The sequence below is a fragment of the Oryctolagus cuniculus genome, chromosome 11, assembly GCF_051225735.1.
Source record: "Oryctolagus cuniculus isolate XC-2025 breed Fujian yellow rabbit chromosome 11, ASM5122573v1, whole genome shotgun sequence".
Classification (NCBI taxonomy): domain Eukaryota; kingdom Metazoa; phylum Chordata; class Mammalia; order Lagomorpha; family Leporidae; genus Oryctolagus; species Oryctolagus cuniculus.
Genome location: NC_142877.1, coordinates 9523867 through 9551668, shown reverse-complemented (window position 1 = coordinate 9551668; position 27802 = coordinate 9523867). Strand labels below are relative to the sequence as shown.

The 27802-nt window shown below is 53.8% G+C and overlaps 1 protein-coding gene across 2 annotated transcripts in view; it reads right to left on the bottom strand.

Annotated features, from left to right (window-relative positions):
* Positions 1-27802, bottom strand: part of ATP9A (ATPase phospholipid transporting 9A) — a 134421-nt gene that overhangs the window by 72548 nt on the left and 34071 nt on the right. For both annotated transcript variants that reach the window (XM_070051684.2, XM_070051688.2), the window contains exons 3-7: positions 27386-27499; positions 20682-20790; positions 5482-5540; positions 4210-4261; positions 2427-2521 (exon numbers count right to left, since the gene is read on the bottom strand). In XM_070051684.2, the coding sequence (XP_069907785.1) occupies positions 2427-2521; positions 4210-4261; positions 5482-5540; positions 20682-20790; positions 27386-27499 (429 nt within the window). The remainder of the gene's footprint in view (positions 1-2426; positions 2522-4209; positions 4262-5481; positions 5541-20681; positions 20791-27385; positions 27500-27802) is intronic.

Sequence of the window (27802 nt, the reverse complement as noted above, 5' to 3'; positions counted from 1 at the left end):
GCAGGTGGAAGCAAGGATGGGCCGAGCTTTCCAACTTCACCAAACGACCGACATTTACGCGGTCCATGAAAACCTGGCCCTCTGGGTTTCACAACCAACCAGGGGCAAAGTGGATAAAGCCACTGCCTGTAACACCGGCGCCACATACGGGCATCGGTTCGAGTCCCGGCTGTTTCACTTCTGATCCAGCTCCCTGCTGATGGCCTAGGAAAGCAGCAGAAGACGCCCCAAGTGACCGGGCTCCTGCCACCCACGTGGGAGACTGGAAGAAGCTCCTGGCTCCTGGCTTCGGCCTAGCACACCCCAGCCACTGCAGCCATCTGGGGAGTGACCCAGCAGATGGAGGACCTCTCTCTCTCTCTCTCTGCTCCCTCTCTCTGTGTAACTCTTTCACATAAATAAATGAATCTTTAAAAAAAAAAAAAAAAAAGAGAGAGAGAGAGAGAAAGAAAGAAATAAGGATTCAAGCAAACCTGGACCAACATCCTGACCTGGAAACAGGGGTCTACAGTGGAGGAGGTGCTCCTGGCCTCCCCCCGACCCAGGCAGCCTCTGCACTGACCACCAGCCAGGAGGTGCCACACGCATGCGTGTTTGCACTGTGGTCTGTGTGTTGATAAGCAGAAGCCTAAAGACAACACTGAGGCGAAAAGCTGAGAACAACAAACACTCTGATCCCAATTACGTGGGATCACCAGCCACAGACAGGCCTGCAGCTGTGTGTCCGACAGAGAAGGATCTGGAAAGCCCACAGCGGTTCTGCCTGATCCCCTCTGGGAGGAAGACAAGAACTGGGGCAGAAGCCGTGAGTGACATTTTGCTTTTCCTCCCATAGCTTTCCATAGGATTGATTTTTAATTTTTAATTTTGACCTAATTTAAAAGGCAGAGAGAAAGAGAATCGAGATCTCTCATCTGCTAGTTCACTCCCCAAATGCCCACAGCAGCCAGGGTTGGTCCAGGCTAAAGCTGGGTGCCAGGAACTCCACCTGGGTCTCCCATGTGTGTGGCAGGGGCCCGAGTGCTTGGGCCATCACCCACTGCCGACCAGGTGTACTCGCAGGAAGTTGGACGGAATTATTTGAGCCATCAGCTGCTGCCTCCCAGGGTGTGCTCAGCAGGAAGCTGGAATCAGACTCAAGCACTGTGATGGGGTGCAGGTGTCTCACCAGGTAGTTTAACCCCTGCACCAAACGTCCACCCTTGCATCTTTTTTTTGGCCAACTAGATATCTCTATATTACTCAGGTAATCTCTTCACATAATTACTTTCACCTAAATTCTGGTTACGATGCTACCGCCTGCTCAGACCCCACAGGCCCACAAAGCCCTGGACCAGACAAGGGGCAAAGGGAATGTGTATTAAACCAGGCGACACTTCCAAGGGCACCGAGACACCCGACCCTGTGCCGTGGCGTGTGCTGCCGTCTCCACTTCCAGGCTCTTCCAGACTCTAGAATGCAGTTCTTCAAGTCACTCTGAGGCTTTCTTTGGAGACCTCTTACGAGGAAGCAACTCATGTCCCCCAGGGAAAATCAGGCCAGGTGGATGGATTAGCTCCATCTCACTCTCGGGCACCACGGTGCTCTAAATGCTCCCAGGCTGGGGTTAGAAACCTGCTGCCCCAGAATTCCTGGTTAAAGATTAACCAGGGCTACGGTGCCGTCTCGCTTTTGATCGGCCGTGAAAGAGGCGTGTGCTGGCCGCGCTGCCAGGGGAGCTCCGTGAGGAGAGGGCGGCTCCGCCCGCCTGCACCGTCCTGGCAGACAGCATCGACACAGCAGACACGGGCAGCGTCAGAGCGTCCGGATCCTTCCAGACCGCAGGTGGGACAGGCCGCTCTCTGGGCGCTTATGCTACCCTCGGCCCAGCCTACGCACGGCAGGGCCTGCTCGCAGGGCCCCTGCTTCGGGAGAACGGCACGAAAACGCAGCTCTGCCAAGGTGCCTTGTGCACAAACGCTCAGGGACACGCTGTGCTGCCCGGCCCGGCCACAGCGGCCAGCAGCGGGCTCCTAGTGGAGGAACCAGCCAGGGCAAACGCCCAAAGCAGAAGCTCCCTTGGCGTGGGGCCGGGGAGCTGAGGGCAGCGGGGCGGCCCAGAGCTTGGAGAGACAGCAGAGCACACGGAGAACAGCTGCGGGACACACTCCCAGGGGATGAGAGGCCGCCGGACGCTCGGGGCTCACCTTGCCCAAACTGGCCAGCTACCAAGTCCAGGTCCTTAACTCATTCAAGCTGCCTTTGCAAAGAGCTGGTTCCCTGCAGGCAGGGTCTGCCTAGGGCACGGCCATGGGAGCGGGAGCGGACACCCGCCCCAGGCCCCTGCAGGCCCCAGCAGCCGCCCTGCGCACCCGGCACAGCACACCTGAGCCGGAGAGCCCTGCTCCGACCAGGCGCCCGCGGCTGCAGCCTGGACAGCTACTCACGGCGGCAGTGGGGAGCCTCTGCGTGCCGGCCACGGGGAGCCGCAGCTTCCAGTCCGTCTCTCCGTCCAGCTGGTCAGTCCGCAAGAAGCAAGACCCTGTGGGAGGAAGCCAGGAGCCATCTGGTCACCTGTGATTCAGGACCTCCACCTTGGCCACGCTGGGCAACCCTCGCTCTGCGAAGAGAGCCGAGCAGCGGCCAGCACCCAAGATGGAAAATAAACACCTGCTTCCCCTTGCTCCATGAGCTCTGGGCCGCAAACGCCTGAGTCCAAATGGTGGACGTGACCTCCTGCTAAGCCACAGCGCATCCTCGTCTGGACAAGCTGCCTGGGAGGATTGGGAGGGTGACAGAGGGCAGTCAGCACGCAGAGCCCAGCCTTCCAGGCCATCGGGCACCTCCTCAGGAACCGGGCCACCTGGGTTCAAGTCGGGGCTCTGCCACTACTAGCTTTGTGCCCTCAAGGCGAAGCCGGGCACAGTGGCCAGGGCAGCGTCTGCTGTGATGACTGAGGAGCACGGCTCATGCTGGAAGCCAGAATCCGAATGCTGCTCGGTCTCGGGCTTCCCGAGCACTGGTGACACCACGAGCGGGAAGACGTCCATGCACAACGTGGTTAAAGATCGCAGAAGTTCACTGGTTCAACATCGCATAAAATCCCCTTCCTGCTAAGAGCACAGGTATACGCGAAACACGAACGGCTTCCACAGAGTGGGCCCCACCCCCAGCAGTCCAAAAATATGAAAAAATCCAAAATTTAAAACACTGTTGGTCCCGAGCAATTTGGATAAGAGCATGACTGTATGGGCTGGTATGTTCTACGGATCATGACACAGTCTGACATACAAGTCCACACAGTCAGCTGCAGATGGAAAACTTATCCAATTCACCGGCACTGCTACTGAGACGGAGCACCCAGATGCGTGTTTTTGGTGGAGACGTGGGTGGTGCATCGGGGCCTTAACCCACAGTGCTCAGTTCTTTCTGCACGGGACACAAGAGCCAATGTGAAGGCAAAATTGTGGTTTTTAGAAGATGACTTTGAACCTCAGACCTTCGACCCCCTCTCCTGAGGACTTGACGTATCAGTCATATAAAACTGCACTGGCACTTTTATCTGATGCACAATAAAACAGGTCACGGCGACCTCAAAGGAACAGGAATGCAAACTGTTGAGATGTCCAGAATCTCAGATTGGGCTGATAGGAAGAAAAACCGGTCTCGCTTCCTCACAGAAAATCCTAAGTGAGGAGGTTATGAGCCCAGACAGCACACGGGAGAGGGTGGCAGTGACTGCAGGGGGAAGGGTCTCAGTCACTCCCCAGACCCTGGCTATGATAAGCCGCCTGGCAGGTGCCACGGGCACGGTGCCTGCTGTGAGCCGAGGGCACAAAGGGCACGCACCTGCTCCCCGTCCCGACAGCCCATCTCCCCACGCCTCTCCCCATGCCTCCTGAGAAGACGGACTCCCTGTGCTGCTCTGGCTACACACAGCTCCGCCTCCGGCCGTCCCAGCTGAGCCCCAGGGGGAGGAGAAGCAAAGCCTGCCTGCGTGGGTGACGTCAGCAGGCGTCCCCCAGCCCCGCTTGTTCATACCAGGCTCTGCTGACCCGAGAGCACCCACGGCGTTTCGTTCAGACCGCTGGACTAAAAAAGATGCTTTTGATGCGCCTCCGTGGCTCCAAAACGATAAAATCTACTTCTGTGACATTTCCAAATTATTATTTTGCCAAATTACCACAGAAAGGTTAATGGTTCTTTTCCAAATTGGTCTCAGATGTTTACCGTTTTTTTCGGACGTCCTCAGGAAGATCATGTCAGCAGGGACCCGCTGGTTCTGTGTCATGAAAAGAAAGCCTGTTACTGGGCAGGCCCCCCCTCCCGGGGGGTTTCCGCCCCCCACCCTGGCCCTAGGCCCTACGCTGGGGAGGGGAGGGGCCTAAACCCACCAGCACTTTTAAGTTTTTGCCCCTGTCAAAGACAGACTTGGGGATTTATTTTGTTTTGAATCTGAAAAATCTTGCACACGGCTGCTACTCTGCTAATCCCCTGGTGAAATCTTATCTCACAAAGGGAGCTCCAAGTTTTTGTAGCAAATCCCACCCTGAAATTCCAGCCCCAGGACTGGGGGCTGCAAACCCACCCCGCCTGGCCCTCCTCCAGGTCCCTGGGTGGCGGAGACTCCAAGGTGGACCTCCTGGGCTCCTGCCTTCTGCTTCTACCTATCTCCCAGCTTCGGGGGCGGGGGTGTTAATAAGGAAGTGAAGGAGGAAGCAGCAGCAAATGTCATCCCCAGAAAAGGGGGAGCCCTGGGCGCCCCTGTGGGACGTGTGACTGCCGCGGAGCCCTGGCCACACCGGGGCGGGCTCGCCAGGCTCCGCTGAGCTGCCACCCCAAGCAGCTTCACTTCACCTCAAATCAACTCTGAGTTCTCGGATTTAATCCTTTTAAAAGAGCATAGTTCAATTCCTACAGAAACAAGGGAGGACATAATCCTTTTCTAATCAAATATTATTCTAAGGCTCTCCAGGACTGCCCCTCAAATCCGACACCCTCTAAACACATCCTGCCCAAAGAGATATGGATGTTTGCAGAAGTAACCAACACATTAACACTGCCATTTTAAAAAGGGTGCTTCCGCCCTTGTTACTGTTCTCACAGTCTGTTCCCCATAAAACGGTCAGCAAGCACAGTGTTTAAGTGCTGAAATGACTCAGGGATAAATGAGATAAATATTTTGGAATATGTAGCAAGCACGCTTTTAGGAAAAATTTTATGATAATTTTCTATACTTCCAAAACAATAAACGTATTGGCCAGGAAATCAAAGCTTGCACTTGTGTTTATACACAGAAGTCCTGGCTAACCAACACACATAAACCTTGAAGGAATATTTTTCTCTGTGTCTCATGCCAGCTGTTGGACAGAATCCCAGAAGGCATCAACCAGTTCGCCCGCCGGAGACACAGATGCCACATGCAGATCCAGGACGGCACAGCCAGGGCTTCTGGTCTGCCCACGCCCAGGGCAGCCCAGCCGGCCAGCGGCGGCCACTCACCTTCTCCACGATGATGAGATCCCCCACCTGGATGCTGGAGCTCTTCACCTTCACGGTGCCTGCAAGGCAACAGGTCCGAGGTGACTCACGCCCTTCAGAACGGCGTCCGTCTAAACCGTGACCTAGAAGCGTTTCTAAAACCACTACCTCCCCCCGTCCAAAAAAGAGGCTAACCCCAAATGACAGATTTACCCTACCATTTACAATCTCTATACGGCTTGGTTTATACGATCGTGGTCAGACTACATGATTTTTGCCGGCTGTCTATCCGGACGCACAACAAAAGCTGACACCAGGCACGGACCCTGTGCTAAGCACTGCACAGCTGTCGGCGGCCTCGGTTCATCTGCACAGTCACCGTCAGAAGAAGCCAGATGCAAGTCTCAGAGCGGGAACAGGTCCGCGCCACTGGCACCCACGTCTACGTGCAGAGTGAGGGACAAACATCGGCGAGCTGAGCTCAGCGCTAATAAACACAAGGCTGAGTGCTGCGTCCTTCGGGTGAAAGACGGTGCCCGCGGCCTTGGAGAGGTCAAAGTCCAGTCCTGGAGTCAAAACCCACATCCCCTAAAGAGCTCACACAGGAAAGCTAAGGTCCCCTCCGCCCCGGCCAAGAGGCAGTGTCCTCAGCCTGCTGACAGGTGTTCGCCCCAAAAGGCGAATCATCTTTTGTACGGTTCATTTTTACCTCTGAAAACCTAAAAGCCATCTTGGCTCTCAGGCTGTACAAAACCCAATGGGCGGGGCTGAACATGGCCCACGGGCTTTGGCTCCGACCTTCTCTTCTGGTGAGAGAGGCCATCGGCCGGACGCCGGGAGTGCCAGAGCGCATGTGCAGGGTGACGGCAGGTGCGGGGTGCTCAGGGAGCAGGCAGGAGGGGAACCTGCCCTCCAGAGTAGGACCCGGAGCAGCACCCAGCACTCAGACAGCACTTGCTCGCTCACTCAACAGTCAAGTAACATCTGCTGATGCCTCCGACGGGCCGGGGATACTGGGAACTCAAACTCTAGTGGAGGGAGGGAGAAGTAAATAATGAACGAGTGGTGCTGGAGAACCAGCGCAGTGGATGTCAAAAACTCTGCCGGAGAGCTGAGGCCAGAGAGAGCCAGGCCAAGGGCACTGTGGTCACCGGGATCCAAGGCGAAGGCAGCCTGAGCTCGGGCAAGTGGTGTCCCCAGGGCTGCACTGCGCACGTGGGGCCTCCAGACCCAAAGCATGACATGGAAAACAGGGAACGGCAAGAGACGAGGTGGCAGGGCCAGTGGGGCCCAGGCCATCCTGCACCCTGTGGGCAAGTCCAGGGGGAAGTGGGCCTTGATTCTGATCAGGTTTTCATACAAGGTAGCAAAGTCCAACAACATTTACTGGTCACTGGTGTCTCCTAAGAGGCCCATCTGACTTACCAACGCTCAGCCAGGACAGGAGCCCCTCAATCAGTGTGTCCCCCAGGGCAAGAGCGAGAAGGGAGACAGGAGCTGCTCTTCTCAGGGGAATTCATCAGTCCACAAACACCAGCCTCACCCACCAGTCTCCTCTGCTTTATAAAGACTTAAATACTCTGGGCCTGGCATTGCAGTGCAGTGGGTGAGGCCGCCGCCTGTGACACTAGCATCCCACACTGGAGTGCCAGTTTGAGTCCTGGCTGCTCCACTTCTGATCGAGCTCCCTGCTAAGGCACCTGGGAAGCAGCAGAAGACAGCCCACGTGCTTGGGCCCCTGCATCCGTGTGGGAGACCCGGATGGAGTTCCCAGCTTCTGGCTTCAGCCTGGCCCAGCCCCAGCTGCTGCAGCCACATGGGGAGTGAACCAGAGGATGGAAGCTATCCCCCACCCCAACCTCTGCCTTTCAAATAAATATATATATAAATAATAGCTAATCCTCCGCCTGTGGCGCCAGCACACCGGGTTCTAGTCCCGGTCGGGGCGCCGGATTCTGTCCCGGTTGCCCCTCTTCCAGGCCAGCTCTCTGCTGTGGCCCAGGAGTACAGTGGAGGATGGCCCAAGTGCTTGGGCCCTGCACCCCATGGGAGACCAGGATAAGTACATGGCTCCTGCCATCAGATCAGCGCGGTGCACCGGCCGCAGCGCACTGGCCACAACAGCCACTGGGGGGTGAACCAACGGCAAAGGAAGACCTTTCTCTCTGTCTCTCTCTCTCACTGTCCACTCTTCCTGTCAAAAAATAAAAAAAAATAAAAAAATTTTAAAAAAATAATAATATATTTAGAAAGGAAATAATCTCTGTGCCCAATGCCACAGTATTTTATAATTTCTCATATTTTACCGTATTTAACATAATTCAAAGCCATGTAGAGTTTAATTCACCACCACTGAGATTTTTCAAAGCATTCAAATGATGTCTATTGAAACAACCCCCTTTTAACATGTTCTGCAGAGTCTGACTGTAACTAACTTCTGTGTTTCCTCAAACTTGGTCATTATGACAGTCTGTATGCCAAGACAACAGACTTCAAGAAAGTGCTCAGCAAACAGTGGGGCTCTGAACCACCCCTCAGTGGCTGCCGGGGTCTCTGCCCGCCCAGTGTCAGGGTCTTGCCCTCTTAAGTGAGCCCGCAGCCCTGAATAGTGCTTTCTAATCATAAAACATGATGCTGGGGACAGCGCTGTGGTGTAGTGGGTAAAGCCTTCAGTGCCAGCATCCCATATGGGCGCCAGTTTGAGTCCCAGCTGCTGCACTTCCAATCCAGCTCTCTGCTTCGGCATGGGAAGGCAGTGAAAAGTAGCCAGAGTCCTTGGGTCCCTGTACCCACGTGGGAGACCCAGAGGAGGCTCCTGGCTCCTGGCTTCAGATCAGTGCAGCTCTGGCCATAGAGGCCAGCTTGGGAGTGAACCAGCAGACGGGGGACCCCCCCACACCTCTCTGTAACTCTGCCTTTCAAATACATAAATAAATAAATAAATCTTTTTTTTTTTTTTTTTTTTTTTTTTTTTTAAGATGCTATCCTGTGGCCTGAGCTGGGGAAACACAAAAAGCTGGAGAGACCCATTAGCCTGGAGCTCTGCCGTGCAGTCGGCTTTGGTCAGTGTATTACGGAAGGGCTGGAGAACACACACTAATCCAGAGTTAGAGACATGTCTCTTGGCACCTGCAGGGACATGGTTCCAGAAACCCCCTGCCAATAGCAAACTCCACCAAGGCTTAGGAATAACACGATGTAGTATTTGCATATAACCCAAGCATCTATGGGGATACTTTTAAAAGTCATCTCTAGATAACTTGTAATACCTAACACCAGGTAAAGGCTATGGAACCATCAACATCTTAGATCCAACTACACAGTGCGTGTCAGCAACAATGTAACATTCTCAGGCTCAGGCTGGTTGAATCCTGGGATGCAGAACTTGGGGAGCTGGAAGCCCACTCTGGTTAGAAATAGGTAGAAAGAGGCTGACTGACAGATTCTTCTACTGCCTGACCCACTGCCAGGGGCCACGGGCCACGTGCTCACACGCAGGCCCTTCTTCCTGGAGACTTTATGAAGGTGCTGCTGCCAGGAAGATCGTAAATTCAGCGAGGCCCTCGGCACCAGGGAACTTTCCCAAACATAAATTTACACGTTGTTTTGGGGTTTTGCTACGAAAATTTATGCCGCTGGCCTGACCCGCACGGGCACACCTGTGTTCAGATCTGCACGAGGTGCTGAACCACGTTTCCCTTCAGCTCTCGCTCGAAGAAGGGCAGATGTCTTAACGCCTACTGCTTAATAATTGCAGTGTACACGGGTGTCCGTGGGACCAGGGGGAAAGTCAGGATTGCACACCAAGAGGTTCTTCCCAGGACGTGGGCGTGCCCCCCTTCTCTCGCACTCACAGCCCTCGGCTCTGCACATTTGATGTTTACAGTAAGCACGAGCTTGCTTTTCCAGCAAGAAAAAAAAATAACAAATTAAATCAGCTCAAAGGTTTAAGAGAGCAGACCCAGACCTTGCCCCTCTGCAGCTGAGTCCTGATTTACGATCAGTTCGTCTGAACCCTGCCTCTCGGTCCATCTGCTCTGCCTCAACCAAACCCCCTTTAATCCACGCTGTTTGCAGAGCTCTTGCCAAGTAACCCCAGCAGGCCGACCCTTCCCGCAAACACTCCGACTGTACCTGCCACCCGGCAGCCCCCAGGTCTCTCGTCCCCTGTCAGGAGGAGGACAGGGGTCACTCTGTCACTCATTAGCATTCTACAGTCTGGGGTGTGAGTCTCAGCCAACCAACAGAGACCCTCAGGTTCCCAGACCCCAGTGAGCTACACTGGGTGCTCTCCATAAACACGGGCTTTCTTCCCCACATTGCCATTTTTGGGTGATCAAAATTATGTAGTTTGGGGGGCTGGCACTGTGGCATAGCAGGTAAAGCTGCCACCTGCAGTGCTGGCATCCCATGTGGGCGCCTATTTGAGATCTGGGAGCTCCACTTCTGATCCAGCTCTCTGCTATGGCCTGGGAAAGCAGCAGAGGACGGCTCAATTCCTTGGGCCCCTGCACCCACATGGGAGACCTGGAGAAAGCTCCAGGCTCCAGGCTCCAGGCTCCCGACTCCAGGTCGGCCCACTCCAGCCACTGCAGCCATCTGGGGAGTGAACCAGCAGATAGAAGACCTCTATTCTCTCTCCCTCTGCAACTCTGTGCTTCAAATAAATAAATAAGTGTTTTGTTTTTTTTAATATGTAGTTTTGGCAGCATGTTGCACATGGTGTGTGTGCGTGCACGTGTGTATGTGTGTGTGTGTGTGTGTGTTATCACTCAGAAAAGACAAAATCAGAAGAATGAAAAGGAGAAAACATAGCAAGAAAAAAAAGAAAAAGAAACCAGGCCCTGGGGTTGGTGTGGTGGTGCAGCCAGTTAGGTCGCCCACCTGGATGCTGGAATCTCATATGGGCGCAGGTTCAAGCACTGGCTGCTCCTCTTCCTATCTAGTTCCCAGCTAAGACTCCCAAGATAGCAGCAGCAGATGGCCCGCATGCGAGATCCGGATGAAGCTTCTGGCTCCTGGTTTCAGCCTGGCCCAGCCTCAGCCATTGCAGCCACGTGGGGAGTGAACAAGCAGATGGAATATACCTGTGTGTGTGTGTGTGTGTGTGTGTGTGTGTAACTCCCTTTCAAATACATAAATCCTTTTTTTAAAGATTTAGTTAGTTATTTATTTGAAAGGCAGAGAGAGAGAGGTTTTCCATCCACTGGTTCACTCCTCAGATGGCTACAACAGCTGGAGCTGCACCGATCCGAAGCCAGGAGCCAGGAGCTTCCTCCAGGTCTCCCATGCAGTGCAGGGACCCAAGGACTTGGGCCATCCTCCACTGCTCTCCCAGGCCACAGCAGAAAGCTGGGTCAGAAGTAGAGCAGCCGGAACTTGAGCCGGCGCCCATATAGGATGATGGCACTGCAGGTGGTGGCTACACCGCAGCGCCGGCCCCTCAAATAACAGAAAGAAGGCAAAAAAAAAAAAAAAAAAACCAGCTGGCCTTCCACACCCACGGGCTCTGTGTCCTCACTGTCCACCACTGAGAGTAGCTGGGGGGAGATGCACCTGCGCCGAACAGGAACAGATCCTCTGTTCTCTAACTATTCCATACACAGCACGGTACGCTCACTACTGACAGTGCATGCAGCGTTACCAGTGATCTGCAGAGTATCTGATCTAAATGGGAGGATGTGCACAGCTCCTGTGCAAACCTGTGCCTGGCCATCTATTGTAGAAAGGGCCGCGGGCGTCCATTGAGGGGCAGGGTGGTCCTGGAGCCACCCCCACAGCGCCAACAGAGGACCACACTGATATGTACATTCCTACACTTACTGTGAGTTCCCCCTAGCCAGGCACTAGGACTGAGTCGAGACCTGGACGAGATGTTCCCGTCTAAAGACCTCACAAACTGGTAGGGAAGGCAGGCACGAGAAAGGAGGGCGGAGAAAAGGGGCCCAAACTGGAAGTGAGGAGCCCTCGGCAGCTGCGCCCGACTCCCAGCATGAAAAACCTTCGCAGAGAGTGGAAAGCATCCTAAACGTGACCTCTGACCTCTCACCCACTGCTCTGAGTCTCCTACAAGAAGTGAGGAGAAAAAGGAAGTCAAGACGCAGAAAAGCCATGGGGTAGAGCGTCGTCTGGTCTTCCCTGACAAAGTAGCAGGAGAGAGACAAACAGCCAGCATGTGGACAGTGGTCAGCGCTGACCTCCTGCCCGGCTCGCACGCGTGCCACTGAGCCCCTTCCCAAGCCAGCCCCCAGGCATGTTTTGGGTCTCATCTCCCCATTACATGCCCAGGATGGACGTGGGGCCAGGGTCGGGGTGTGCACTGCTGGGGTGACAGCTCTACTGCTGATTTCTGAACAATACGCCTCACTTCCAGCTTGCACTGGGCTGCAAATGACGCAGCTGACCTGGACGGGGCCGGGGTTGCGCACAGCTGGGTAAGCTGCCCTCCCTGGTCACTCCCTCTCCCGCCAGCTCAACAGTCCGCTACTCTGCTTTGGGTTCAGCTTCCTGCTAATGGGAGGCAGCAGGTGATGACTCAAGTGCTTGGGCCCCGCCACCCACACCCAGACTGGATGGAGTTCCCGGCTCCTGGCTTGAGCCTGGCCTAGTTAACTGGCTTTAGGGGCTTTTGGAGAGTGAACCAGTGGAGGGAAGACCTCTGACATCACACTCCTCTGCCTTTCAAGTAGATGAAGATAAACAAACAAGCATTTAAAAAACAAAAACAATGTCCAGGAATCTCCTTTAACAAGTACACAGGAAAACCGGGTCCTTAACCCTGAAGCCGTCACAGGCCCCTGAGCGTGCATGTGCACGCACCCACACACACGTACCCACACATCATGTCCAGGCTCTAGGATGTGAAGCACACTCACAGAGGCCACAGAAGCTGGGAGGGAGACTTGGCAGGAGTTGAGTGGAACAACGCTCTGCCCACGACACCGGAAGTCATCGAATGTCTTCGGAAAAATGTGTCCCTTTCGGCTTTCATCACTCCGCGTGAACCACGCCTCAGGCTCACTTCACAACAGGGAACAACCTTCCAGTGACTAGAGCGGTTTATTTCTGCAGAGAGGACCCCACGCCTTCCATAAGCAAACCCGGAGAACCCAAACCCTGCCTTTCATGGGTGAGAGCTTCCGGATAAGTGCAGTTTGTCTACACTGCACGGAGAAACCAGATGTTTCCCCCGAGTCAAAACAAGAGAGTGACAACGCAGTTAAACTGCAGAACAGCCTGCCCAAAAAAAAAAAAATTTTTTTAAATCAATTCCAGGGCACTGGGGGGCTACGTCTGACCCCGGACACCTCTAGCCCTACTTCTATTTCTCATTGTGCGTGCAGGACAGGATTGCTCGTGGATCTCAAACAAGAACCTCCAGGCGCTAGCCCTGGTTAATGCATTACCCTTTACTCACACTCTAATCTAACTGTGACAGTGATGAGTTGTAACTCGGCTCGTGTGTACATTTCCTGGGGTTCACATTAAAAGCCAGCGGAGTACAGAGGTTTGGAGCAGAAATTTTCATATTCAAATAACAGTTGTGTGTTCTCCCTGCAGTCCAAGACAAGACCGCTTTTGTGCAAACAGGCAGAGGGTTCAGAAGTGTTATTATAAATACCACCAGCACTTCCTGGGGCTTTTGTTTAAAATAGCGAGGACTTTAAAAAGGCTGAAGTTTAAGTGTAACAAGTTTATACCCAACAGAGGCTTTTAAAATAAATATTATAAATGGTTTCTCTGGGCCCACAAACCAAGAAGCAGACAGACCCTAGGGGTGGGGGTGGGAGGGCCTTTTGGAAAAGATCACAGTGCAATTTGCAAGGCAGATTTTGCAGTCTGTTGTTTTCTTAAAAAGTGAGTCGGTTTACAACGATTTTAATAAAGTGAAACTGAGTACTTAGAGAAAAAAACTGAACCTCGTGAACCTGCAGTCACTGCATCTGCCAGAGGCTGCTGATGAAGCACTTGGCAAAATGTTTAAGTAAGACTCACAAATGCTGAGGCTCCGAATGTGAATGGGGGGCGCCTGGGGGGCTTCCGTGCTGAGGGCCTGACCCACGGCCCTTCCCAGTTACAGAGAGAGGGAGAGCTAGGGAGAGAGGCCTTCCATCCGTGGGCTCACTCTGCAAATGACTACAACGGACAGAGCTGAGCTGACTGGAAGTCAAGAGCCAGTAGCTCCTTCCGGGTCTCCCACGCGGGTGCAGGGGCCCAAGGACTTGGGCCATCTTCTACTGCTTTCCCTAGGCATTGGCATAGCGCTGGATTGGAAGAGCAGCAGCCGGGACTAGAACCAGCACCTATATGGGATGCTGGCACTGCAGGCAGCGGCCTTAACCCACTGCACCACAGCGCCCCCCCCCAACCTCAGTAGTTTTGCTTTAGCCACACCAAAAAGGCTATTCCTGTAATCCTCTTCTTTAAAAACTCATAAAGCTCATCTTAGAGTCTTCCCACATCTGGACAGGGTGTCAACTTTGAAAACATCGGCAGTACCCAGAGCCCCGAACCAGGGAATTAAACAGCAGCCCATCAACCAATGCATCTTCCCACGCTAATCTGCCCCTGAGCACAAGAATCCCAAAGAGAAGAACAAGTGTGGCCTTGGGTCTCAAGACCGAGTCACATCGCCGCACCCCCAGACGATGGTCCCAAGTGCACTCTGAACAGAACACTGGAGAAGGTGAGATCTGGAGGTGACCGCACAACTGGGAAAGGTGAGCGGACAGCACTGGTCACCCATTCAGACACACCTGGCAGCAGAAAGGCACCAGGGGACGTCGGTTTATTTTTTTAACCACACAGACGCAGAGCAGCTGCAGTACGGTAAGAGAGAGAGTGTCTCCTTGTACACGGACCTCGGACTCGGGGCCAGAGAGGTGGCACAGCGGGTTAAGCCATCGCCCACAACACGGCCGGGCGGCCCTGAGATGAACCCCGGCTGCTCCACTTCCTACCCAGTTTGCTGCTAAGACACCTGGGACAGCAGCTGGGGGGGGGGGGGAGGGTCCAAGTCCTCGGGCCCCTGCCACCCACGTGGGGCACCCTGATAGGTCTCACACTCCTGGCTACAACTCTGCTTTCAAATAAAAAATAAATCTTAAAAAACAAAACCCTGACTTAAGACTCCAGGTCAGTCTGCCCAGATGTCCACAGCAGGAGAGAAGCCTCAGCACGAGTGCTAATGGCGCTCTGTTTGCATTTTCTTTCAGGCTAATTATCTGCCCGGTTCACTTAGCCCTGGATTGGAGTTAGTCTGGGAAAGCACTCCTGGTATGAAGACCCAGGAATTCCTCTTCTGAAAATGCAAATCCAATTTCCCTGGCCACCTGTGATAATCCAGGCAGACCTCCTTCTTGGAGAACAAACCTCAGTTGGGGGAAGGCCAGTGGAGAGAAATAACTCATTCACTGGATGCTCCCCCTGGCCCGACCCACACACATCACTCAGGCAACAAAACCAAGCCCGCTGGCCTTCCACTTCTCCTTGTCAATTTCATTTCCAGTGCCGGCGAATGTGATTAACCCAGGAAGACAGCCCTGCAACTAAAACATGACAACCCACACAGGGCTGCGGCTGCTCTCTGATCTCCCGTCAAGCGGGGGGGGGGGGGTTTGAAAGCAGCACTCCCCCCTGCAAATGCGGAGGATGGACAGGCTTCTCCGGGTTCCGAGATGCAGGGCCAGCATGGCGGCACAGCGGGCTGAGCTGTTTGAGTCCCGGCTGCTCCACTTCTGATTCCTGGCTGTTTCAGCTATTGGGGAATGGACCAGCAGATGCAAGATCTGTCTGTCTGTCTGTCTCGCTATCTGTAACTCTGCTTTTCAAGTAAATGCTTTTTTAAAAGTTAATGCAATTGGTGCACTGTTTCAGATACACCTTAAACTATGATCCAACATGTCAGAAGCCGTTATTTAAAGGCTGCCAGCAGGGGGCAGGTGTCTGGTCTGGGGGTGTGAACACTGTTTGGGATGTCCACGTCACACACAGGAGTTCCAGGGTCTGACCTCCGGCTCCAGCTGCCCAGCTCTGACCCTGGGAGGCAGCAAAGATGAGATCCGGCCACCCACGTGGGAGACCTGGACCGAGCTGGCTGCTGGCTCCACAGCCCCCAGCTCTTCTGAGGCTTTGAAGAGGGAACCAGGGGATGGGAGCTCTGTCTCTGTGGGAGCCATGTTTCCTAACATGGGAGTTTCTAATTTATTATCAGAGCTTTTAGGTCAACTGTTAAAAATCAAACTTTTTGGCTGGCGCCGCGGCTCAATAGGCTAATCCTCCGCCTGCGGCACCAGCACTCCGGGTTCTAGTCCCGGGGTGCCAGATTCTGTCCCGGTAGCTCCTCTTCCAGGCCAGCTCTCTGCTGTGGCCAGGGAGTGCAGTGGAGGATGGCCCAAATCCTTGGGCCCTGCACTCCATGGGAGACCAGGAGAAGCACCTGGCTCCTGGCTTCGGATCAGTGCGGTGCGCCGGCCGCAGCCCACTGGCCGCAGCAGCCATTGCGGGGTGAACCAATTGCAAAAGGAAGACCTTTGTCTCTCTCTCTCTCTCTCACTGTCCACTCTGTCAAAAAAAAAAAAAAATCAAACTTTTTTTATTAAAATTTAAAATTTTCTCAATTTGATTAACTTACAACTTTTCAAACTTCAGCCAACCAGAATCTGTCTCATTGGCATTCTTTAAAATGTTTTAATTCAGGGGCTGGCACTGTGGCACAATGGATTAAGCCACCATCTGCAATGCTAACATCCCATATAGGCGGTGGTTCTAGTCCCAGCTGCTCCACTTCCAATCCAACTCTCTGCTATGACCTGGGAAAGCAGTAGAAGATGACCCAAGTCCTTGGGCCCCTGCACCCACATGGGAGACCAGGAGGAAGCTCCTGGCTCCAGCATGGCCAAGTCCTGGACATTTCGGCCATTTAGGGAGTGAGCCAGTGGGTGGAAGATCTTTTCTCTCTCTCTCTCTCTCACTGTCTTTCACTGTCTCTCCCTCTCTCTCTGTAATTTTGACTTTCAAATAAATAAATAAATAAGTCTTTTTTTAAAAAAACCTGTTAATTCTTGTTCAAATGCATGCTGTGAATCCAATTTTGAGGCAACATCAGACAAACACAAATCAAGAGGCAGGCGACCGTCCCTGGCCTAAGCTGGCTTGTTCTTTGCAAAAACATCACTGCCATCAAAGAAAGCTGCAGAGCTGGGCCGAGCAGGGCAGCCAGGGAGAGAGAATGAAAAATGCAACAGGCGAAACTGGATGGGTTCCTGGAACGGGAAGGAGAAGAAATCCACACAGGACATTTTTGGAACAAATGCAAGATCTGATTAAGGACTGTAAATGAGAGTATGGTATGGATGCTGAGTTTCCTGATTTTGATCCCTGTGCTGCACTATGCAGGAGAAATGTCCTGCTAGGAGTTAGACAATGAAGCATGTAGGGGTAATGTCACTCTCCGATGGCCTTGTATAGAGACAGACAGACAGACAAAGAGTCTAAAAAGCAAATGTGTCAAATGTTAGCAATTGGTGAATCTGGGAGAAAAACTTATAGAAAACCCTCAAATGACTTTCATAACATTTTTGCTAGCTACAAATTATTATAAAACAAAATTATTTTTAAGGAAACTACACTACAGTGGGCCAGCAGTACGGCATGGTAGGCTAAGCTGCCACCTGTGACATCAACATCCCATATGGGAGCACAAATTCAAGTCCTGGCTGCTCCACTTATGATCTAGCTTCCTGCTAATGTGCCTGGGAAAGCACTGGAAGGTGGTCCAAGTCCTTGGGCCCTGCCACCCATGAGGGAGACCCAAACAGAGTTTCAGACTCCTGGCTTCAGTCTGCACCAGGTCTGGCCATTGTAGCCATTTGGGGAGTGAGCCAGTGGATACAAGATCTCTCTCTCTTTCCCTCTGGACAATTATTTCAAATAAAATTTTCAAAAAAAAGAAAAAAAAAAAAAAAAAAGCAAAGTTGCACTGGGAATGAGTGTGTGGTGCACCACGTAAGATACCACTTGAGGGGCCGGCACTGTGGCACATAGGCTTAAAGCCCCAGCCTGCAGTGCCGGCATCAGATATGGAAGTCAGTTCAAGTCCTTGCTGCTCCACTTCTGATCCAGCTCTCTGCTATGGCCTGGGAAAGCAGTAGAAGGTGGCCCAAGTCCTTGGGCCCCTGCACCCACGTGAGAGACCTGAAAGAAGCTCCTGGCTCCTGGCTTTGGATCAGCTCAGCTCTGGCTGTTGGGGCCATTTGGGGAGTGAACCAGCGAATGGAAGATCTCTCTCTCCGTCTCTCTGCCTCTGCCTCTCTGTATCTCTGCCTTTCAAATAAATAAATGAATCTTTAATGTATATCATTTAAATCTTTAATATATATCATTTAATATATATCATTTGAGGGGCTGGCACTATGGCACAGCAGGTTAAAGCCCCAGCCAGCAGTGCCATTTGGGAGTAAACCAGTAGATGGAAGACAGTCTCTTCTCTGTCTCTGTCTCTCTCTGTAACTCTTTCAAATAGATTTAAAAAAAAAAAAATGTTTAAAAAAAGAAAAAAGAAACCACTTGGGAACCGGCATCCCATGGGAGGGTCTGGGTTCCAGTCCTGGCTCTGCTGCCAAGTCCAGCTTCCTGCTAACGCATGCCCCAGGAGGCGGCAGGCGGTGCCCCAAGCAGTGGAATCGCTGCCACCCACGGGGGGAGCTGGAGTGAGTTCTAAACTCCTGGCTTCCACCTGCACCATCTCCAGCTGTTGCAGACATCTGGGGCCTGAACCAGCAGGTGGAAGATCTGTGTCTACCTTTGAGTGTCTCCCTCCCTGTGTGCCTTTGACACAAGTGAAGCAGTGCTCCCATGAATCAGGACACGACACAGCACATGGGCAAACACGACAGCCAGACATCTGGTGATCAGGAGCATCTGAACCCTAAAAGCAGTGTGACGACGGCACGTGGGGGTGGTGTTGGGCCTAGCGCATCCCCAGCAGAGCGCCTGGGTTCTACTCCTGCCTCCAGTTCCTGACACCGGTTTCCTGCCAGTGTGGACCCTGGGAGGCAGGGGTAATGGCTAAGTAACTGGATTCCCGGCACCTGCACAGGAGACCCACACAGAGTTCCAGCTCCTGGTCTCTGCCTGGAGCAGTCTGGACTGCTGTAAGTATTTAGAGAGTGAACTACTGTCTGTCTCAAATCAATAAGCAATTTTTTAAAGAAACTTTCATGTGCAGGATCAGTGTTGTGGTGCAGAGGGTTAAGCCACCACCTGCAGGGCCACCAGCACCCCATATTGGAGTGCTGGTTCAAGTCCCAGCTGCTCTACTTCCGATCTTGCTCCCTGCTAATGCACCTGGGAAAGCAGCAGAGCGTGGTCCCAGTGCTTGGGCCCCTGACACCCACAGGGGAGACCTGGACGGAGCTCCTGGCTCCTGGCTTTGGCCTGGCCCAGCCCTGCCCATTTCAGTCATTTGGGGAGTGAACCAGTGGATGACAGACTGATCTCAATCTCTCTCTTTCAAGTAAATGAACAGATCAATATTATTTTAACAAAAAAAGTTTTTATGCAAACACCAAGAAATGATAAATGTTTGAGGTGATAAACTAATTACTATGATCTGACCATTACACACTGTGTTCATGTGCTGGAGGACCATGAAGAAGTCCAACTATGGCTGTGAAAAAAAAAAAAGTGCTGTTAAAACAAAAAAATAATTCATGTAGTAAAGATAAAAAAAATAAAATAAAACCTGCCACGTTAGACACAAATCTGGTCATTTCATTTTCAACTCCCTAAATACCGAGACTGGGGAAAAGCTTTGCCCAGGAAATATTACTGATTCAGTAGTGAGGTCCTGAAAGCCCTGTGGTCCCTGTCCCGCAGCCTCCCAGCTGGACTCAGTGCCCGGGCTCCCCCGAGAGCATCGCATAAGCCAGCCCGGCACTGGCGCTTCCCTGGGCTGCTACAGCGCCAGAGTGGAGACCCCGGCCACACAGGACACTAGCAAAGGCAGGCAGGTGCCTAACGCCGGAGCCATCCGCCATTTCGCGGCGCTTTTGAAGAGCTGAGTGGAGCTAAGGCCAGGGCCGGGAAGGGGAGGGCAGAATCATCCACAGCCCAGCCGTCTGCCTTTGATATTTCATCCGGGGCACCCTGCCTCAGTCGCAGGTCTGACGTCTGCCTTCACAAGCCCTTCTGTGCTGACTCTGTGCACCTGCCCCCAAAGACTAGCACCAGATTACCACCTGTGACAATGCAGCCACACACAGTAAAACAAAATGTCCTCCTGCCCTTGGGAGATGTAACTAAAAACTTTTTGTTGTTGTTGTTTCAAGTCCAAAATAAACTCCAAATTTTTCCTAGAGGGAAACTCTACTCAAACAGCCTGCAGCCGTGGAGGGACTGCTTGCTGCTTTGGGAGCTGCAGCTCTCAACACAAAGCGGCTCAGAGCCTGCTCCACGTCCATCCCTAAGGCGTCTGCTGACCGAGCCCTTCAGGACTCTCAAGTTCCTAAAGGCAAGGCATAGCCGCTACTCCCTCAGCTGCACGTGGGGTGAGCAATCTCGGGGGACAATCAATCCCTCTCCCCAGCCAGCTCAGCAACTGTAGGTCACATTCTCGCATTTCTGCGGGCAAGTGTAAAAAGTGTTAAACAAATCCAATGCAGCTGGCAACGGAAGCCAGCCACGGCTGGGTAGCCAAGTGGTTTCTCCAAGGGTATATTGTGGTGGGTCCTTTAAGGTGCACCATTTAAATGCACAACGTTCCTTACACAGGGGCCAGTGACTAAAGGGTCCCTCGCCATTTCTCTTTAGGCCAGACCACATGCTCTGCACACCTCGACAGCTAAAACTCCTCGGATGCCTTGAAAGGGTCTTCCCAGACGCAGGCTGGCTGGCGGGCAGTCTCCTGCCTTTTCAAAACCGAAGTTGCAACCGTGACTTTAAAGAAGTCACCATTGCAACAGTATCTTTGAGGCTTGCACCCTACAGGCAGGCCAGGGAGAGGGGCTGCTCGGGAGGGGGGGGGGGGGGCGGTAACGCCCCCGCCAACAACCCCCGGATCCAACTCCAGGCTGGATGAAAGTCCCACCAGGCCTCAGGCAGGAGGCCTCCCTGGTGTCCAACTGCCCGCCACGCCCAGGGCCTTGAACTCTGCTCCCAGAACCGTCAGCGGCTGTGACTGAGTTGCAACCCGGGGGCCGCCCCGGAGCCAGGAGGCTGACCTCTCGCTGTGAGCCGGCTGTAGACCTGGGAGTTGACTTCCTTGTCCCGCACGTAGCATCGGATCTCCTCCACCGCTTCCCGGATGACGGTGACAGCCAGCACGAAGCCCTGCGGAGAGCGAGGACAAGGGTGAGCCTGCTGAACCCAACTGTCCCTCCCTGGTGCCTGGGGCAGAAGAGGCCACACGGGAGGGCAGCCGGCAGGTCCCAAACGCACACGCCGTGGCAGGCCCCCTTCTCTGAATCCCCCTTAGGGAGCACGCCGTCACTCGCGCCCCAAACACCACCACACGCGGGACTAGGACGCCACGTCCACGGCTGTGAGGGGTGTGAGGCGCCCAGCTGCCCCCGCAGGCAAGCAAGCAGTGACGCTAACAGCTCTGCCCTCACCACGCACTGAGCACCAGGAGACCCAGTACTGAGACCCCAGGAGGAGGAGACGGGGCACAGGGATGGTGCAGGACCTTCCCCGAGGGCTCTCACAGCCACACCGTCCTGCATCCAGAGAAATCCAGGAGGCTGGGAGTGAGGGAGGGGACAGAGCGAGGCACAGGCCACCCAGCGCCGCCCTGACTCCGCGAGAGCAAAGCCGTCTGTCATCCTTAACGGCCGGCCAGCCGCCTCTGCAGGGAAGCAGACAGCACTCAGCCTCGCTGTCAGGACCCAAGTTTCTCTACGGAAACCGTCTGAAGAGCTGGTTGCACAGGAGCCCCCTTCCAAAGCCGCCCCCCCAACACACGACATGGCTGTTCCAGTTGATGAAATCTGGTGGGGAGAAGGGGGCGGGGCCACACAGCAGGAACCTCTCTCCCATCTGGATTTTTTCCTTTCGTATCAAAAATGGCAAAAGCCTTCCCCTGTCAGCCTCCGCCCGTCTCCAGCTGCCCCAAGTTATTTCCTTACAAACAACACAGGTGGCACAGCTGCGGGGGAGCCCTGTGCCTCCTCGGGCGAGATGTGCTGAGCTGCAGGCAGACAACCCCGCAGCCCCGCGTGAATGCAGCCCCCACCCGCCTGCCTGCCAACCGGGTGTGAAGCACATGCATACCCACAACCTACACACAGACACACAGAGCCAACATACATACCCAACACACACACAGCCTCACACACACACACCCAACCCGCACATACACAGCCTCACACATACAGCCTTACACACACACAGACACACACAGCCAACATACACACATACACCCAACCCACACAGAGCCTCACACACACACAGCCAACATACACACATACACAGCCTCACACACACACACACACACAGCCAACATACACACATACACCCAACCCACACAGAGCCTCACACACAGCCAACACACACCAACACACAAACACACACACCCAACACTCACACAGAGCCTCACACACACACAGCCAACACATACACACATACCCAACACACACACACCCCCAACCCGCGCATACACAGCCTCACACACACACACACAGCCAACATACACACACCCTCACACACACCCAACCCCCCCACACACACAGCCAAACCCCCACAGCCTCACACACACCCTCAACACACACACAGCCAACATACACACATCCAACACACACACACAGCCTCACACGTACACACACATACAGCCAACCCCCCCACAGCCTCACACACACCCTCAACACACACACACACAGCCTCACACACACACACAGCCTCACACATACACACACATACAGCCAAACCCCCACAGCCTCACACCCTCAACACACACACACAGCCTCACACACACACACAATCTCAACACACACACACAACCTCAACACACACAGCCTCAACAAACACATATACACACCTTCAACACACACACACACACACACACATGCAGAGTCCTGGTCAATCCTAGCAGACTTGCCATCCCTAAGGCTAGAGATGCAAACATTGTCCAGAAATAAATTCCAACCATCCACCTAGGAGGTCCGTAACGCACAGATATTTAGAGAAAGGCTTTAGTGGGGTGGTCTGAGCCTGCAGAGGAATCACAGGCGGGTGACATCCAGACAAGCAACCCTGAAGGGGCTCAGCCTCTTCCGTAAAGCTGACATCAGAAAGAGATCTGCTGCAGCAAACCAGCCGATGGGAGCTACGTCTGGGGGCAGCCGTGGCTGGCAGGGGCGGGAGGGGACTTTCTGGGGTGATGGAAAATTCTGAGTTGACTGAGACAGTGTCTGTGTGAGCACGGTAAAGGTCAAAGCCACCAAGCTGAAACCTGAAGACCGGTGCAGCTGCTGGCAGAAAAATCTAGACATTTGTTGGCACGCAGCGTCTATCCCAGCAACAAGAAAAATCAGATCAAACAAACAACATTATGGACAACCTCAACTGTCTCCTGAGGACTCTCTCCCCCTCCTAGGTTACTAATACCAAGAAAAAAGTAACTAAAAGCTAAAACTTAACCTGAACAACCATGACCACGATGCAAGCGGCAGAATTTTCAAGTTAAAATGAGACCATCTTCTGAGAGTTTGCAGTAATTCATTCGCCCTTCCAGCAAGCCCAGGAAGCAGACAGCATCACCTCTGTTTTACAGACGAGGACACTGAGGCGTGTTCAAATTAAAAGTCTTTCCCAAAGTACAGCCAAGGGCTGCACCAAACTGCCGAGCCCCAGGGCCGCCACTCAGAGCCACTGGGGCTGTCGCTGGATTTGAAGTAAGGCCAGGAGACGTCTCATGCCACATTCTAGCCAAGAACTGGAACTGGTCCTCTGCATGCAAACCTACTGGGGAAACCGGCTGCAGTGACCGAGAGAGATGCTCTCTGCTTTGTCTCTGACCTCAATCCCCCTTCTCTGTGGTCCCTAGGAAAAGCGAAAACATGAGAAATGTCCCCCAACTGACCTATCACAGGAAAAGCTGATGACCAAAGGGACCACGGGGCCAGCGTAGTGGCACAGTGGGTTAAGCCACTGCCTGGGATGCCGACATCCTAAAAGAGTGCTGGTTTGAGTCGCAGCTGCTCCACTTCCCACCCAGCTCCCTGCTGATGTGCCTGGAAAAGCAGCAGAGGATGGTCCAAGTGCATGGAACCCTGCCACCCCCATGGCAGACTCGGAATTCTGGGCTCCTGGCTTCAGCCTGGACCAGTCCTGGCCTTGGAGGCCATTTGGGAGTGAACGAGATAGAAGGTCTCTGTCACTCTTTCAAGCCAATAAAATAAATCTCAAAAAAAAAAAAAAAAAAAGAATCTCATACAGAAGAATCAAAAACACTTGTACAAGGAATAAGCAACCCTCAGCTCCAACGGTAACCACTGGCTTTGGGGAAAACCCTCGCACACTGCTGTGCTGTGCACTCCCACGCCTAAGCGAGCAGAGCACGGGGGAGGCCGAAGGCCCAGGGCTGAAGCACACGTCCACGTTGCTCTGCCGTTCACGGTTCTCATGAGGCAGCAGCAGGGTCCACATCGAAGGTGCACGCGGACACGTCCTCTGGATTGTCTCTAACGCCCCGCGCATCCCACAGCCCGGCTGCACCACCCTGCAGGTAGCTCCTGATTTGTCCCCAGCAGATGGACGCCTAGGTACCTCCCGTGCCACACACATCCCAAGCCCTTCGCTATTCCGACCCCCTCTCCTCGGAAGCAGGGAGCTCTCCTATCAGTGTCCCTACAGCTCCACCTGCGTTATTACTGGCATCTGGGGTGAGCCACCTTGGCAAAAATGTTTCCGTCACCCAGGTTCCCAAGGGTGTGGCTCACAGAGGGGTCCTGTGGGGCTTGAAGTGACCGAGAAGTCACCGTGTCGGAACACTGGGCGCGCTCTGCTGGGTTCTCCCAGAGGCCGTGCCAAAGGGCTCAGCGGGGACAAGGAGAATGAGGGGCTACAGCCATCTGGGAGGGAACCGGCAGCCGGAAGATTCTCTCCCCGCTCTCTCTGCACCTCTGACTTCCAAATAAATAAATTCATCCTTCCCCGATGTCGTGAGGCCCCTCTGTAACCGAACCAGAAGAGAAGGGAACGGAAGCCGCTCCTGAGCCCGTGCGCAGAGCGTGGGGTCTGTGTGTCAGCAGAGGGGACCCGTGGTGCTCCAAGCCAAGCCAGGTGGGAGGTCCCAACCTCCGAGGCACAGGGAGCCCTAGGGGATCCCCTCGCCAGCGGGAGCCCACGCAGCAGGAGAGGTGCTGCCCCGACTCCTGCAGTGCTCCCACGTTCCCGTTACAAATCAGGAGAAAGATCTGTTGGAAATTAAAAATAAACAGACTCAGAGAAGGCATTTAGCCTCAAGGCCAAGACACCTGCATCCCGTGTTACAGGACGACCCCGACTCCAGCGTCTGGCTAACATGCACCCGGGGAGGCAGCTGGGATGGTTCAAGTGCTGGGCTCCCTGCCCTGGCGTGGGAGACTCAGCTGGAGCTTCCAGTGTCCACTTTCAGCCCCGCCCAGGCCCAGCTGCTGTGGCCACTCGGGGAGTGAACCACCAAATGGGAGCTCGCGCGCTCTGTGCCTCCCAAATTAAAACAAAAAAAGAAAAAAAACTGACTCAGAAGGCCGTGAATCTTGTTTCTTTTTCTAAAGAGAGAAAGGATGCCAGACTTTGAGCAATTGTTCTTGTTTGTTCATAAAGCAACTCCAGAGGATGGACACGAAATGAAGGATGGTATTTTTTTTTTTGACAGGCAGAGTGGACAGTGAGACAGAGAGACAGAGAAAAACGTCTTCCTTTGCCGTTGGTTCACCCTCCAATGGCCGCCATGGCTGGCGCACTGCGGCCAGCGCACCGCACTGATCCGATGGCAGGAGCCAGGTGCTTCTCCTGGTCTCCCATGGGGTGCAGGGCCCAAGCACTTGGGCCATCCTCCACTGCACTCCCGGGCCACAGCAGAGAGCTGGCCTGGAAGAGGGGCAACCGGGACAGAATCCGGCGCCCCGACCGGGACTAGAACCTGGTGTGCTGGCGCCACAGGTGGAGGATTAGCCTAGTGAGCCGTGGTGCCGGCCCAAAAGTCCTTAATTTTTTAAAAATAAATAAAACGCCTTGCTTTAAAATTGTTTTAGACTGTGGGAAAAATAGGAATTCCTTATGAATTAATTTCTCCTGCTTTATTGTTCTTTAAATGTTCTTCATCTGACTAGAACCCGGTGTGCCGGCACCGCTAGGGGGGGATTAGTCTATTGAGCCGCGGCGCCGGCTTGAAGAATGGTATTTTAGGGCAGATTCTCATGAATGTACTCGAATCAACTTTCAAATAACTAGACACTTATAAAAATCTTTAATAAAAAGTGTAATAAATATTTTGTCTATACAGCAGACTTTTAAAAAAAAAAAGTAACCTGTGATTTCATTTTATAGAAGTATATAGTAAACGGATGAGGAACTTAAAAGCTAAAATAGGGGCCAGCGCTGTGGCGCAGTGGGTTAAGCCTCCACCTGTGATGCCAGCATCCCATATGGGTACTGGTTCAAGTCCTGGCTGCCCCACTTCCAATCCAGCTCTCTGCTATGGCCTGGGAAAGCAGTGGAGGATGGCCCAAGTGCTTGGGCCCCTGCACCTGTGTGGGAGACCTGGAAGAAACTCGTGGCTCCTCGCTTCAGATCAGCTCAGCTCCAGCTGTTGCAGCCATTTGGGGAGTGAACTAGCAAATGGAAGACCTCTCTCTCTCTCTCTCTCTCTCCCTGCCTCTGCCTCTCTGTAACTCTTTCAAATAAATAAAATAAATCTTCAAAAAAAAAAAAAAACAAAAAAAAAAAAACAAAAAAAAAAACGAGCACAGGCAGCAATGGGCCTGGGTTGGGCATGTGACGGTGGAAGCCTCCACGTACCTCCCCGCCACAGGGCCCTGCCCTGCCTGCCCATTCGCATCACTTCCTCAGGGGGCCTTGCATGGCTGCCCTCCACCCCTACCCATCACAAGGTACTAGGTGCACCTGTGCCCTCACACAACGTGCAGCAGCCCTATTTCTGTTTATCGTCTATCCCCCCACAGGCAGGGACTTTATCCAGTCCCCTCAGTACTGCCCCCAGCACCCAGCACGGCCCTAGCATACAGCAGGTGTTCAGTAACCATTTGCCAAAAGGATGGAAGGAAGGAAGGAAGGAAGGAAGGAAGGAAGGAAGGAAGGAAGGAAGGAACGAACGGAGGGGCTCGTCAGCTCTGCTTCACTCCCTGTACACTAAGGCAGACGCTGCCACTCTTCCAGGCCTCTGCACTCAAACACTCTATGTCAGCTGCAAATCTGGTCTCCAGAAACATTCAGATAACACGGCCTGTGAGGGAGCACGGAAAACGTGTCTTTCTCACATGCCTCCGTGTCCCCAGCATCCAGACCCACGCCATATACATCTCTCAAAATAATGAATGACGGCCCGGCCAGCTGGCTGACGGGGTGAATGAATGAGGAGTGACGGCCCCGCCGGCTAGCCAACTGGGTGAATGAATGAATGACGGCCCCACTGGCTGGCCGACCGGGTGAATGAATGAATGACGGCCCCACTGGCTGGCCGACCGGGTGAATGAATGAGTGACGGCACAGGCTATGCTGCAGCTGGAGCCTGGCCATGCAGGACGAGCAGCCTCCACGGTGACATCTCAGGGGCTCCACCGTGCTGGCAGGGTCACCTCCCCTCCCAGCGAGAGTCCCCGCCCAGCGCAGACGCTCCCCCCCCCCCCCAGGGAGGGGCGAGGCATCGTCTGATCCCAAACCGCTGAGAGAGGAGCACACGAGCACACGGCGCCACCCCACTCACCAGGGGAACCCAGTAGGTGTAGAGCGCGCCGAGCCGCATCTCAGGAACAAACTGGGAACAGGCGAGAAGTAAGAAGTAGAGGTTGAAGAAGTACTTGAACTGGTTGAACAGCACCTGCAGGCAGACAACACGGCAGACGGTCAGGGCTGGCTGGTCTGAGGAAAGAGGCAGTTAGCACTGGTTTGAGGGGGGAGACGGACAGGGCTGGTCTGAGGAAGGAGTCAGTCAGGGCTGGCCTGACAGGGGAGGCAGGCAAGTGGTCTAAGGGAGGAGACAGTCAGAGCTGGTCTGTGCAGGGAGGCAGGGAGGGAGTCTGAGGGGGGAGGTGGTAGGTGGTCAGGGCTGGCCTGAGGCGGCTGGCAGGCTGTGTGGGAGGGGGTGACAGTGAACAACCTTCCCGCACAGGATCACGGGGCT